The 13,334-nt window shown below is 39.7% G+C and overlaps 3 protein-coding genes across 3 annotated transcripts; 2 read left to right on the forward strand and 1 right to left on the reverse strand.

Moving 5' to 3' along the window:
- The first annotated feature begins 80 nt into the window (after positions 1-80).
- On the forward strand, positions 81-3,334 carry b3galt6 (UDP-Gal:betaGal beta 1,3-galactosyltransferase polypeptide 6). The gene is made up of 2 exons (XM_043252882.1): positions 81-453; positions 1,701-3,334. The coding sequence occupies exon 2, from the start codon at positions 1,708-1,710 to the stop codon at positions 2,710-2,712; it is 1,005 nt and encodes a 334-aa protein (XP_043108817.1). The 5' UTR covers positions 81-453; positions 1,701-1,707; the 3' UTR covers positions 2,713-3,334.
- A 146-nt stretch (positions 3,335-3,480) lies between these two features.
- On the reverse strand, positions 3,481-7,787 carry si:ch211-160o17.6 (protein FAM107B). Its single transcript, XM_043252883.1, has 6 exons — positions 7,069-7,787; positions 6,914-6,986; positions 6,295-6,334; positions 6,056-6,200; positions 4,654-4,798; positions 3,481-4,212 (listed from the first exon to the last, which is right to left on the reverse strand). Exons 1-6 carry the CDS (start codon positions 7,074-7,076, stop codon positions 4,111-4,113), a joined length of 513 nt encoding a protein of 170 aa, XP_043108818.1. The 5' UTR covers positions 7,077-7,787; the 3' UTR covers positions 3,481-4,110.
- Positions 7,788-8,253: 466 nt separating this feature from the next.
- tmem167b (transmembrane protein 167B) lies at positions 8,254-13,225 on the forward strand. Its single transcript, XM_043251276.1, has 3 exons — positions 8,254-8,390; positions 11,740-11,871; positions 11,956-13,225. Exons 1-3 carry the CDS (start codon positions 8,381-8,383, stop codon positions 12,036-12,038), a joined length of 225 nt encoding a protein of 74 aa, XP_043107211.1. The 5' UTR covers positions 8,254-8,380; the 3' UTR covers positions 12,039-13,225.
- The last annotated feature ends 109 nt before the right edge of the window (positions 13,226-13,334 follow it).

Raw genomic sequence — 13,334 nt, forward strand, 5'->3', positions numbered from 1 at the left:
ACATTTATTTCAAACTCGTGCGAACAGTTATTTATCTCCTCAAAAACGCTAGCTCTACGCAAATAGCCGTGACGCGAACGCGACCGTCCGGTCCGGTAGGCGGCGCTCGTCGCCCGCGCAGCTGTCGGGGCGTCGCGGCTTCTTCGGTCCGTGGTCGTGAACGGGAAGTGCGGAGCGTGTGCGTGCGTTTGAGCTGGAAAAAACATAATAATAATGACGCGCTCAAAACGCGAATTAAAAAGTGTGTCGTTTTTAGTCGTTGCGGGAGGCGCGTGCGCCTGCTGCGTGTAAATATTGTGCGCTTCGTCTGGAGAGGCAGAAGACGGCGAGTTGTGGTTCATCTCCAGCCCGTCCACAGCTGCTGCAAAACAAAACAGCCTCTTATGATAAAGATGCTCAGGATGATTCATAAGCGTGGTAAATGATTACTTTCAGGGGACTCTAAGTTACCAGGTAATGTTCATGTTGCGTGAGAAAGCTTTAGTAGTCTCTGTGTGCACTATTGTTTTTCTATTGTCGTTTTTTTTATTGTCAGTGTAGTTGACATGCTAGCTATTTTATTTGAAATGTAATTATTTTATTATCACTATCAATGCAGTTTGATGGCCATATTAATTTGATGATAATAATATTGTAGCATGAATATTTTAGAATGAATAAAGCATTAATAATGTAGAATATGCGTATCAGTGACATTTAAAATAACTGCTGAATAAGATGAGTTTGATGTACTTCTGTATCATCTGCCCTGAAGGCCTGTTGACAACAAGTTTTGATGTTTTGCGCGTGATTTGCGTGCATTTTTCATGCTCTGACCAAAGAAAACATGGCAGACGGGCTAAATGAAAGCGCAGATAAAAAAAAAAAAATTCTTTGCAGTGCAATGGAAAAGAGATAAGTTTATGCAGCATGAAAGGAATAATTCACCCCAAAATTAAAATGTTTTAATATTTTACTCACCCCTAAACCATCCTCAGATGATGACAGTCTTATTCCTGGCTCTTCCAAGATTGGTAATGCTCGGAGATAGCGGCCATTTTTTTGCTGGTCCGTAATTGGATGTATCTCCACAGATACGGTGACGTAAAATCAACCTAAACACCTTCGGTGTTTTATCACATGTCCTCTAAAGCAGATTGATTGGTATATGTAACATTTTTAGTTTTAAAATTATAGCATAATTACTGTTATTGTCCTTGAGAATGCAGAGTTCCGGCTTCTTGGCTGAGCTACGACTCGCCGTATGAACCATCTTACGCCCTACGTCATACATCATACGTCGAGTCAGAAGTCAGCCAAGAAGCCTGAACTCGCCTCTTATTCAGTCGCTCAGTTATTTACTTTATAATTTTAAAACTAGGGTTAGTTTTACTTCCCAGTACTTGCATATATATCCGATTTACGGAGCTCCAAAATAAAGGATGCTATCCACGAGCATTACCAAGCTTGGAAGAGTCAGGATACATTCTTTAAAAACTTTGACTCTGTTCGTCTGAAAAAAGAAAGTCATACACACCTAGGATGGGTTATAAAATATGGGTTAATTTTCATTTTTGGGTGTACTGTTCCTTTAACAACTCCTTAAAATTCAAACGTTCAATGCCGCAAAAGTCCTTCTTGGTGTGAACGGGTCTGAAGTTTGCATGCATGTTAATTAAGGCTCGTTTTCAATAGTGGTACGATTTCCTTCTGCCCCTCAGTGACATCATGAATTTGGTCCGTCTTGTGTGTCGTCACAAGACTGCCCTGGCACTCGGTGTCTTCTTCCTATTTGCCGTCGTCCTTCTGTTTCTCGCCAAATGCACGTCAGAGACGCTGAAGCCAGCCGAGTCCCCAGGTGTGGCGCCACGGGCCGAGTCCCATCAGAAGCAGCCGGCAGGGCCTCCTCGCACCAAAGAGCTCTCCACGTTCCTGGTGGTTCTCATCACCACGGGCCCAAAGTACACAGAGCGGCGCAGCATCATCCGGAGCACCTGGCTGACCAAACACGATCCCGACGTTCTCTACTGGTTCGTCATCGGCACCGAGGGTTTGCCTCCAGAAGACCTGCAGAACCTGGGCACCGAGCAGATCCGTCACCATGACCTCCTCCTGCTCCCTGACCTCCGGGATTCGTACGAGAACCTCACGCTGAAGCTCCTCCACATGTACTCCTGGTTGGACCAAAACGTGGAGTTTAAATTCGTCCTGAAGGCTGACGATGACACCTTTGCTCGCTTGGATCTCCTCAAAGACGAGTTGAAGGCCAAGGAGCCGAGCCGACTCTACTGGGGCTTCTTCTCTGGCCGCGGGAGAGTGAAAACGGCCGGGAAGTGGAAAGAAAGTGCCTGGGAACTGTGCGACTACTACTTACCCTATGCTCTGGGTGGAGGCTACGTGCTTTCCGCCGACCTCGTGCACTACGTGCGTCTCAACGTAGGGTTTCTAAAGACCTGGCAGAGCGAGGACGTGTCCTTGGGTGCCTGGTTAGCCCCTGTAGACGTAAAGCGGGTTCACGACCCACGCTTCGACACGGAGTACAAGTCGCGCGGCTGCAGCAACAAGTACCTGGTCACTCACAAGCAGAGTTTAGAGGACATGCTGGAGAAGCATCAGACACTACAGCGCGATGGGCGTCTGTGCAAAGAGGAAGTCAAACTGAGGCTGTCCTACATTTACGACTGGAACGTCCCGCCTTCGCAGTGTTGCCAGCGGAAGGATGGCATCCCCTGACTCTTTGACACCCGTGATCTTATGCATTTTTTCCACTCGCTATTTATTTATTTATTATCAGTGTCGTGTGTCGAGCCGAAACAGCATTTCTTAACCTTTTGAAAAGGCTTTTTAAATTAGAAACGTGGGAGATTATATTACCGAAAAAGCTGCTTTTATTTGAGACCGAGAGATTCTTTCTGATTCTAAGTGGAGTCGGAGATCCTGGGGGATTGTGGGTGACGTTATATATTTCTGCTGTATTCTCCGCATACACCTTCTTCTGTACATCCATAGAGATCTCCATTTTACCGTTCGTTTATAATCCTGAGATGTTTAGAGCGTGTCTGTTGAAATACATTTACATGGACGAGAAAAGGAAAGTGCCAGACAAGCAGTTTATTAAAGAAACTTGAAGATAAATGTTTATAAACCTAAGTATTTTGACATATGTTGTCCGTTGTGATGGAAAACCCGAGATGGTTTTCTTTGTGAGTTTTACTCACAGATTTGCCATATAATGATAAAGCCGTCTTAAATGGAGAACTTTGGCAGCATTTCTAGTATTTTATGTGTTGTGACTGAGTTGTAAATAACGTACCTCAAATTTTATTAAATGTTTTTGTTCCGTTTTTACACCAGATCGCTCTCCTTGTATGAGTTTTATTTCTTTTCAAAAAAAGAGTAGTTTTATTAAAACCATCCAAATTGGTACAATGTGTAATTCTGCGGGAGGCTAAATATTTTACCATACATATTTCACATTATATTCACGTTTTAATATCCAAAAACATGCACTTTGTGCATCACTACACTCTAAATGGACAGTGAACAGTTGATTTTCACCTAGGTAGGTCTCTTTAAGACAAGTCATGTCACTTGGTGGCCATCTTTAGTGTGGCTCCTATCTCTTTGAATTGGGAAACGTCAAATTCTTCCAAATTGTTCATTAAGCTTATGATTAAAATTAATATTTCAAAACACCAATGAAATCTGACAACAACTTTAATAGTTTTTTTTTTTGCTCAAATAGAGCTATAAAAAGCTTATTTCTCAGACAAGATCATCCAGTGCGCATGTGCACGTCTCATGTCTCAAAAAATGTCTCGCATGACCGTTTCTACAGCAACCGGAATTTTAACAGCAGATGCAGTGATGCACTGACTTCACAGATCAGCGATTGGCTATTTTATTCAGAAGGCGGGGCTTCCTGCGATCGATCAGCCACGTTAAGAGTGGCATTTTCTAAATGGGCCCTGGATTGTGATTTAAAAAAAGTCATTTGTACACTATGATAGCCATTTCAGATTTTGGTTGCGCTGAGAGAGCAAAATGCAAAAACGCAAAATGACTGAATCATATTGGTGATTAAAAAAACCAGTTCCTCGAGAAAATGGATCTTTGTTGTCCTCTGTTGGTTCAGTAGCCTGCGATGGTGATGTGTCTCAGGTTGTCCCGCACACGAACAAACTCTGGCATGTTTTGTAGGTGCTCTCTGCGTCTCAGCTCTTCCTGTTCATACTATAAGGAAAGAACCACAGGTCCAATGAGTCTCCTAAATACTCTTAATACACAATAAAAATGTCGTTCAAAGGTTTTGGGTAAGCAAGATTTTTTTTCTTTCTTATTATGCCATTGTTGTCCTCATAGTCCTAAAGTGCTAAATGCCTTTGGTTGAAATACAAAACTCTAATAATAGATCTTAGATCCCCATTCACAGCAAGCACGATCACAATAAAAATAACGATAAAAATACAGCTCTAAAAAACTCATTCTCAATATTAAAGAATAGCAGCGGCCACGCCACAACAATAACGACAAAGGCACAGAAAAACAAGATTGTTGACAGCCAATCAGAAGCTGTCAATTTAAAGCGGCAGGCACGTCTCGTATGTAACCATGCCAACCCCTCCGAGAGCTGTCGTGACAGAACTGACGTCATGCGTGAAACCGAACCCGTACCTCCAGGAGTCTCTGGCGTCTCTTGTGCAGCTCTTGCTCGAGGTCAGACGGTGGATGTAAGGCTTGTTCTCTCTCTCTGCACTGCTCCAGTCTCCTCTGTTCCAGCACCCGCTTCAGCTCCGGCTTCTCCTCAGGCAGGAGACCCCTGAAAAATAAGGGAAAATGTGGGTTTTCAATGAGGAAATGATAGACGACGCCGATGTACAAGCACCATACACTGACTGTAAGCCTATATTTCACAAAACCTATGAACTGGTTCTTCAAATCTGATCGGTTGCTCACGATGTTGTTCCACGGTCAACAAAGATGTTTAACCAGGAACATTTGGCACTCAGCAAAATCAGTGATAAATAGAACTGTATATTTGTAGCAATAACAAAAAAATGGGTTATTTTATGGGTTAAAATTATAGATTTTTCTTGTATGCAAAAAATCATTAGGACATTAGTGAAGATCATACTCCATGAAGATATTTCGGAAATTTCCCTACCGTAAATATATCAAAATGTCATTTTTGATTAGTAATATGCATTACTAAGAACTTCATTTGGATAACTTAGGTTATTATAAATAACTAAGGTTATTTTCTTAATATTTAGATTTTTTTTTACACCCTCAGATTCCATATATGCAAATAGTTGTCAAATAATCCAACAAACCATATATTAATGTAATGCTTATTTATTTCATTTTCGTGTAGCCTATAGTTGTTTGATGTATAAATAAAATTTTTCATAAAATTTACCCTTATGACTGGATTTATGGTCCAGAGTTACAAATGTGAGCGTTAAATTATTTTTTAATATGATTTTTAATTAAAAACATTGTTAATTAATTATTATTATTACACTGTTTTTATCTATATGGTTATTCAGACTAACTTCTTTAAACTTCAGCAAGTGAGTACACTGAACGAAACTGGCTTCTCAGCGATGACTCATCGGAACACCTCTGATTGGACATTGCATTTAAATGCTCAGCAGAATCGTATGTGATTGGTTATAATTCTCAACGCTGTATAAAGTGCAACAATGCGATTTAAATGTTGCAAACAACGTTTTTTGTATCAGACGGAGTAGTTTTAGTTCAGTTGTGCGAGGGAAATGTCCAATTTAATGTCTAAAGGGCTAGTTCTACTTAAGAGAGTTGAGCGCTAACATGCTAATTATGTACTATCCATATACTCTGTTGTGAATCTGTTCAGACGGCAGATGCTCCGATCACTGAATTGGCCTCATCCACACATAATTGAAAGCACAGTCTCAACACACACCAGATCTCAGAAGCTCCCCGTTTTGTGTGAGTCAACTGTAATAGACTGCTAATTTCTCATCAAGTCATCCGAAAAACCGTCTGGTGCTGTAAACGAATGCGAGGGGGGTTGTTGTCTTTTCTAGCTCACCATCTGTGGCTGACTAGCAGCTCACGATGTAAACTTCTACGACTAGAAGACTCCGAAACAGGGTTGGACAGTTTCTTCGGTCGAATGAGATCGTCCAGACCTTCAGTAGTCTGCTGAGACGCAGCAGAGCCACAGCTGGAGCTTTCTGAAGGACGGAGAAGACAAAATGTTGTCAAAGTTCTTACCAAAAAAAAAAAAAAAAAAATCATAAAAAAATCATAAAAGGCTGAAAAGAATACCTGTATGCTGATTCTTCTGTCCAATTCTTTGTGAAATAACCTTATGGTTAAAAAAAAAAAAATTATTTAACTATATTTAGGTATATATTTCTACTACTATGATTTATATTATATATAAAAATATTTTGTAAACAATATGCATTAAGAAACCTTAATAGTTTAATTAACCTTAATTAATCATTTGACAGCCCTAATTCAAATTTTATTTATGTATTATTTAAATAAATCAATACAAAGTAGACAGAAAACAAGCCTTATTTGGGGTGTTGCATGCTTTAGTGTATATTTATTTCAATTATATAACATTATAATATCTTACACATTTTTTGAAGAAATAATTCAATGTTATAATTAAAACATTGCAAACAATTACAATAGTACTGCTACAGTTAACAACAATATTATCATACGTTTTATATTTGTTACCGATTATTTCATTTAAAATTTAAAAGTACATTTTAGCCATGTGAGATTTTATTAAATTATTTTATTAAATTATTCCAATAATCCAATCCCAAATTCACAGTACCAAAACATTACTAAAAAATTACTAAAAAAAAAAAAAAAAGTATAGTCCCTCACATACAGTAATGAATTCTGTAAGCAGGTTAAACCTTACCTGTGTTTTGTAATACAGCAGCATGCTGAAGCACAGGTCTGTAGCAGGAGGAGGACGATACGGGACGGGACGGCTATAAACACAGTTTTAAAGGTAAAACTGGTTGCTCCACAGCTAGATACAACGAATGGCATCAGATTACCTGCGTAACACACCTCAGCATGATGCCCGTTGCCCGACAGATGGTGGATTACATACAGATTCAATCCCATTTAGAAGTGACCTGCTTTGTTCCCTACCAAAATGCATCTGCTAAGACCCATTCTCTCAACAGGCAGAGAACACACTGAATTTGTGTAGCCTTTGAACAACATTTTTAAATACTTCTAACGGTCCAGGTGGCATTTTTATGATAACAGGAGAACAACTTTACCATTAATGCTTTTAGAAACCATGACGTAATGGCGGTAGGCACTAATGGCTTACATTAGGATCCGCACACACAAATAAAACATGCCAACACAGAGGTTGCCAAGTACTGTCAGACGACAGCTGAGCACACCTTCTGCTCTCTTTCTCCTGCCAAGAACATTGTCATTGAGAGACCCTGCCAGGATCAGCAGGATGCTATTAGAGGCGGGAGGAGAAACACTCGGGTCTGTGTCACGATGGGTGTCGGTCTCATTCAGCACTGATTGACGATTACTGCGTCTTTAAAACATATCTGCTATCGACAATAGTAAGCAGGCAGCGCGTGTGTTTTCCGCGCTGAATTATATTCCACTCATCAGACGCATTTGACATAGAGCGTACTGCAAAAAAAAAGTGGCTTGTCCTGAATCTCTGCGGTGTACCTATCGTCTTAAGTATATTCGGACTATTTAGACGGGTTCGGGTAATTCACAAACACCGCTGGGGTGTGGCCCGGTACCTGCGCGACTCATCATAGACGTAAACAGAGAGAAGTAGATCCGGCTACAATGTTCTTCCGCAAAATGCAAGAAAGTTCTTTTTTATTAACCGCTAGAAACTTATTGCAGCTTTAAGAAAATGTGTGTGTGTGTATATATATATATATATATATATATATATATATATATATATATATATATATATATATATATATATATAGTATAAAAGTGTAGCCTGTGTGTGTTTTGATTTAATAATTTAATATCACCATCAAGTATTACTATTAATTCTAATAATTTTATAGAATTAATGCTATATGTCACGCAACAGTTTTGTCAAAATTATATAATTTCATAACATATATGTATATGTTTTAGAAGTAGTAGTATGTAGACTACTAATATTTTGATTTCTTTAACCCACCGACTGTAAAAACACAACTATGACAGTGTTACCTGTAACGAAGCGAAGGCTTTTAATCTGCATGGTGTTTTCCCATAATTCCGCGCTACCGGAAGCCTATGCTGTGTCTACGCGGAACTGATGAGGAGAGTAAATAAAACACCACTGGCAACTTGCGCTTCTTCTCAACACGGGATTTGAAAGCTGCGAAAAATGACAAACGGTATGTTAATAAAGACGCGTGTTATGATGTGGACTGTACAGGACGTCTCTGTGGTCAGATAGAGATGAATGCTGTCAGTCATTTGACTGTGTGTGTGTGTGTGTGTGTGTGTGTGTGTGTGTGTGTGTGTGTGGACGTGGCTCATTATATAGAGCCGCAGCTGGTTTAACTTTTATCCCGATAGCTTTAATTAAAACACGAGCGTAATATCATAATGCCATCTAAATCAAACTGCTTTTATAAACATTGTCATTCAGCGCTGCCGGCGTTTGAGTCCTCTGATGTTTGACAGGTCCAGGTTCACACTGATCTCTGAACATCACAAATCAGCCGAGAGCTGACCGAAATTTAGTTTTTATATATATTTTTAAACTATGTATAATACTACCAACATTATGTTAAAAAGTGTACACTATGTTGAGGATTCTGGATGTCTTTTTAAAAGAATATTCCCTTAAAAGTAGTACATTTGTTTGTGATCATCATCTAAATTAAAAAAATTCTTAAAGCTACAGACCGTAAGTTGTGTCTATGTCGCCGCCTATGTTTGAAGATGTGGTATAGCAGTTCCTTGCGGAAGTATATATCCTATATACGCTCCGGCGCAGCGCGGATGAATCTAATGTTTTGAGGTGAATGTGTAGCTGTCAGTCACCGCAGGGGAATCCTGCATTTACTAATCGCAGATTCTAAACTACGTCTTGGAAAATACGAACCAAATAATAAATACATTTTCACCGGATATTGCCATCTGAACAAGTAGTAGTTCTGCCACGCTTTGATCTGGCAAACCAAGGAAAAAAGCATTACAATAAATCATGCTAACAAATGGCCATTAAATCGAACGAACGACTAGCTCGTATCACATCACATTTACATTTACATTACATTTAGTCATTTAGCAGACGCCTTTATCCAAAGCGACGTACAAATGAGGTAGGCATATAGAAGCAAATTAATATCAGCAAAAGGGCAGTAGTGCATAAGTGCTCTTGAGTGGGGTCTTGTCTTACCTAACGCGACAGACACAAGGCTTTTTTTTTTTTTTTTTTTTTTTTTTTTTTTTAAACAAGAAAAGGATAGGAAGGAGCAGGAGAAGAAGAAGAAGAGAGTGCTATCAATGTTGGGTCAAGTGCAAACGAAAAAGATGAGTTTTGAGTTGGTTTTTGAAGACTGCTAGTGACTCTGCTGCCCTAGTGGCAATGGGCAGATCGTTCCACCAGCGAGGAACAGACCAGGTGAAGGTGCGCAAGAGTGATTTTGCACCTTTTTGTGAAGGCACTGCAAGACGCCTTTCGTTTGCAGAGCGCGTAGGCACCTGGAGGAACATATGATTCAATTAGTGAGTGTAAGTACGAGGGAGCGGAGCCTGTGATTGTCCTGTAGGCCAGCATCAGGGATTTGAATTTGATGCGGGCATCTATAGGAAGCCAGTGTAAACTAATGAAGAGGGTGTGACGTGGGCCCTCCTTGGTTCGCTGAAGACCACCCTAGCCGCTGCATTCTGGACCATCTGAAGAGGTCTGGTTGTAGAGGCTGGGAGGCCAGCAAGGAGGGCGTTGCAGTAATCCAGTCTGCTCAGGACTAGTGCCTGGACGAGGATCTGTGTAGCGTGTTCTGATAAGTATGGTCTGATTTTCCTGATGTTGTACAGCACAAACCTACAAGATCGAGCAGTTTTTGAAATGTGCTCAGTGAAAGTTAGCTGGTCGTCAATGGTCACTCCAAGGTTCCTAGCTGACCTAGACGAGGATACAGTAGCCGAGCCTAGCTGAAAAGATAGTTTGTGCTGTATGTTGGGATTGGCGGAAAAAACGAGGAGCTCTGTTTTGTGAGGTTTAACTGTAGGTGATGATCCTTCATCCAGACTGAGATGTCGTTTAGGCACGCAGAAATACGTGCAGAAACAGTGGGATCGTCTGGTTGAAAGGAGAGATGGAGTTGAGTGTGTCGTCAGCATAGCAGTGATAAGAGAAGCCATGCTTCAGAATGACAGAACCCAGTGATGTCATGTAGATGGAAAAAAGCAGTGGCCCAAGTACTGAGCCCTGAGGCACTCCAGTATTGAGGTGATGAGACTCTGAGACATCACCTCCATGATGATACCCTGAAAGACCTACCAGAGAGGTAGGACTCAAACCACTGAAGGGCTGTTCCAGAGACACCCATCTGTCTGAGGGTTGATAGAAGAATGTTATGGTTTACAGTGTCAAAAGCAGCAGACAGGTCCAACAGGATAAGCACTGAAGATTTTGATTGTGCTCTTGACCGTCTCAGTGCCTCAATGACCGATAGAAGTGCAGTTTCTGTGGAGTGGCCGCTTTTGAAACCTGATTGGTTGCTGTCCAGGAGATTGTTTTGTGAGAGATGGGAGGAGATTTGGTTAAAGACAACACGCTCTAGTGTCTTAGCCATGAATGGGAGGAGAGATACAGGTCTGTAATTTTCAATTCAATACATCAAACCCTGAAAATTATTGTTGAATTAAATTATTATTGTTGACAGAATCGATACATACTCTAATTGTCACGTCATTCGAATTTCATATTAAGAAATTAAATTAAGAAGCGGGGCTGCATCGACCGATCGGTGTATGACATCAAAGTACCGCGAGAGCGTTTGACAGCTGATGGTTTCATATGCTCTTTACAATCGCTCTCGCGTTGCTTTGATGTCATACGCCGACCGGAAGAGAGCTCAGTGCATGAACTGTTTTCCGATCGACACGGTCCCTTCACAGCGTTCATTGCTGCCTACTCCCTGAGAAGGGGATATCCGTTAATGTTTACTTCACTTCGGAACATCCTTTCACGGTTTTGCGCTGTAAATAAATGAACACGATTTTAATTACGTCTCGCACGCTTTAATGCACTTTGAATTGATTTATATTGTTTTCTGTTTTTTTATTATGCATTCCAATTAATTTCAATCAAACTATAGTTGATTACAAACTATATATATATATATATATATATATATATATATATATATATATATATTATTACACAAAATACAGCTAACACATTAAAACTATTTATACACTTATACATTTAATGAAGCAATCAAAAGATATTCAAGTAAAAAGTCTCAGTTTAATGCAGTCAGTACAGACACTCACTATTGAAAATAAAATAATTTATACAATTTTAAAGTTTGGATAATTGGGATTTTAAAATAAGCCCTTTATGCTCACCCTGACTGCATTATTTGATCGAAATACACCAAGTATAACGTAGTACATTAGATAATGAGACACTAAACACTGGAGTAATGATGCTAATAATTCAGCTTTTTGTTACCTTTTAAGCTGCTTGTAACCGAGGGTTAATGTGTACCCCTTAATTCACAGTGTACTCTTTCGACGGGATTCTCGTATTCGGGCTTCTCTTCATCTGCACCTGCGCTTACCTGAAGAAGGTGCCTCGTCTGAACAGCTGGCTCCTGTCTGAGAAGAAAGGCGTCTGGGGAGTCTTTTACAAAGGTAGGCACTCTGTCGGAGCCGTACTGAAGATCATTGTGCTGCAGTGAGTTTTGACGCCGACTGTGTTTTCTCTTTGGTCTGCAGCTGCAGTAATAGGCACACGGCTCCACATCGCTGTGGCGGCATCCTGTATGTGTATGGCCTTTTACCTGATTTTTCTGAAATGACCCCGAATGAATCTGTCTTTTTGGACACTGGACTGAACGCCAATAGAAACGATCGCCGGCGAATGTCGTCGGCTGCCGGAGAAGACGCACAGAGAGCCGACTCCACCTGCGGTTTAGCACCCATTTAAGACCCGCTTTTCATTTTTGTATATGTTTGAATTAACGTTTCGGGTGAATTTGGTCTCAGATCAAGGGTTAAACGGTTACTGAAAGCGCCTGCTCGTGGATTCAACCTTCACGTCTTTTTCGTATGTTGTTCTCTCAAACATTGCACACGTTTTTGCTCGGGCTCAAGAGGGATACCGTGCTATGTTATCTTGTACAATTTTTGAACATAAGTTGTTTTTATAAAAATGCCATTTACTGAGAGCTTCGCTATTTTAGGTTTTGGCGTCGTGAATGGTAATGTCATTATTTAAATTGCCCCTAATGTTTATAATAAACGTGTAAGACCAGTTGTTTGAAGCATGGGAAAAAAAAAATCCAACGTTTTCCATAGAATTCACAGAAACTTTCACGTTAAAATAGTCAAAACAGTAATGCTAGATTGAAATAAAACTTGTACAACATTATTTTTTGATATCACATATGTGCTGTAATATTATAATGTACTTAAATTGATATACATCTCGCGATTTCTTTGTAAAGATATGTCTGTTTGGTTCAGTTTGATAAATACCTTGCTAACCTGGCTCACATAAAACTACAATAAACATATGGACATGCTTTCATATTATATGTGAATAATGTAATATTATTAGGAATATTAAAATAGCAAGAGGCAAAAACACTACAAGTTGGATCTTAAATATATTCTTATGAGGGTTTCGGCTTGCTAACAGTTTAGTAACGGTGCTAATTTCACTTTTCCGACTCAAGAATTAACGTAGGACGTGTATGCAGTGCAGCCGCGCGAAACTAAATGTTTGGACTCCTCTTTTCTTGTGTTGATTACATGCCAAGATGTTCTTTTGTATTTATGCATTTAAATGTATGTCCTAAAGCGTATCTGAACCTATCACCAACTCTTCATGTGCAAAAGTCAACAATTTAAGTAAAATGTTTGGCCTGTAAATGTATACAGTAATGCTCTAAAACTACTCTATAGAAAATGTTCTATATAACTGTTGGGTGTTCATATTTGTAAACATGTGGAACATAATACATAATAAATATTTGATATAAAATCCTACGCAGCACAATACTGTATGGGAAGACGTGTTATATATGTATGTGTATATATATATATATATATATATATATATATATATATATATATATATATATATATATATA

Source organism: Puntigrus tetrazona, chromosome 11 (assembly GCF_018831695.1).
Source record: "Puntigrus tetrazona isolate hp1 chromosome 11, ASM1883169v1, whole genome shotgun sequence".
NCBI lineage: Eukaryota > Metazoa > Chordata > Actinopteri > Cypriniformes > Cyprinidae > Puntigrus > Puntigrus tetrazona.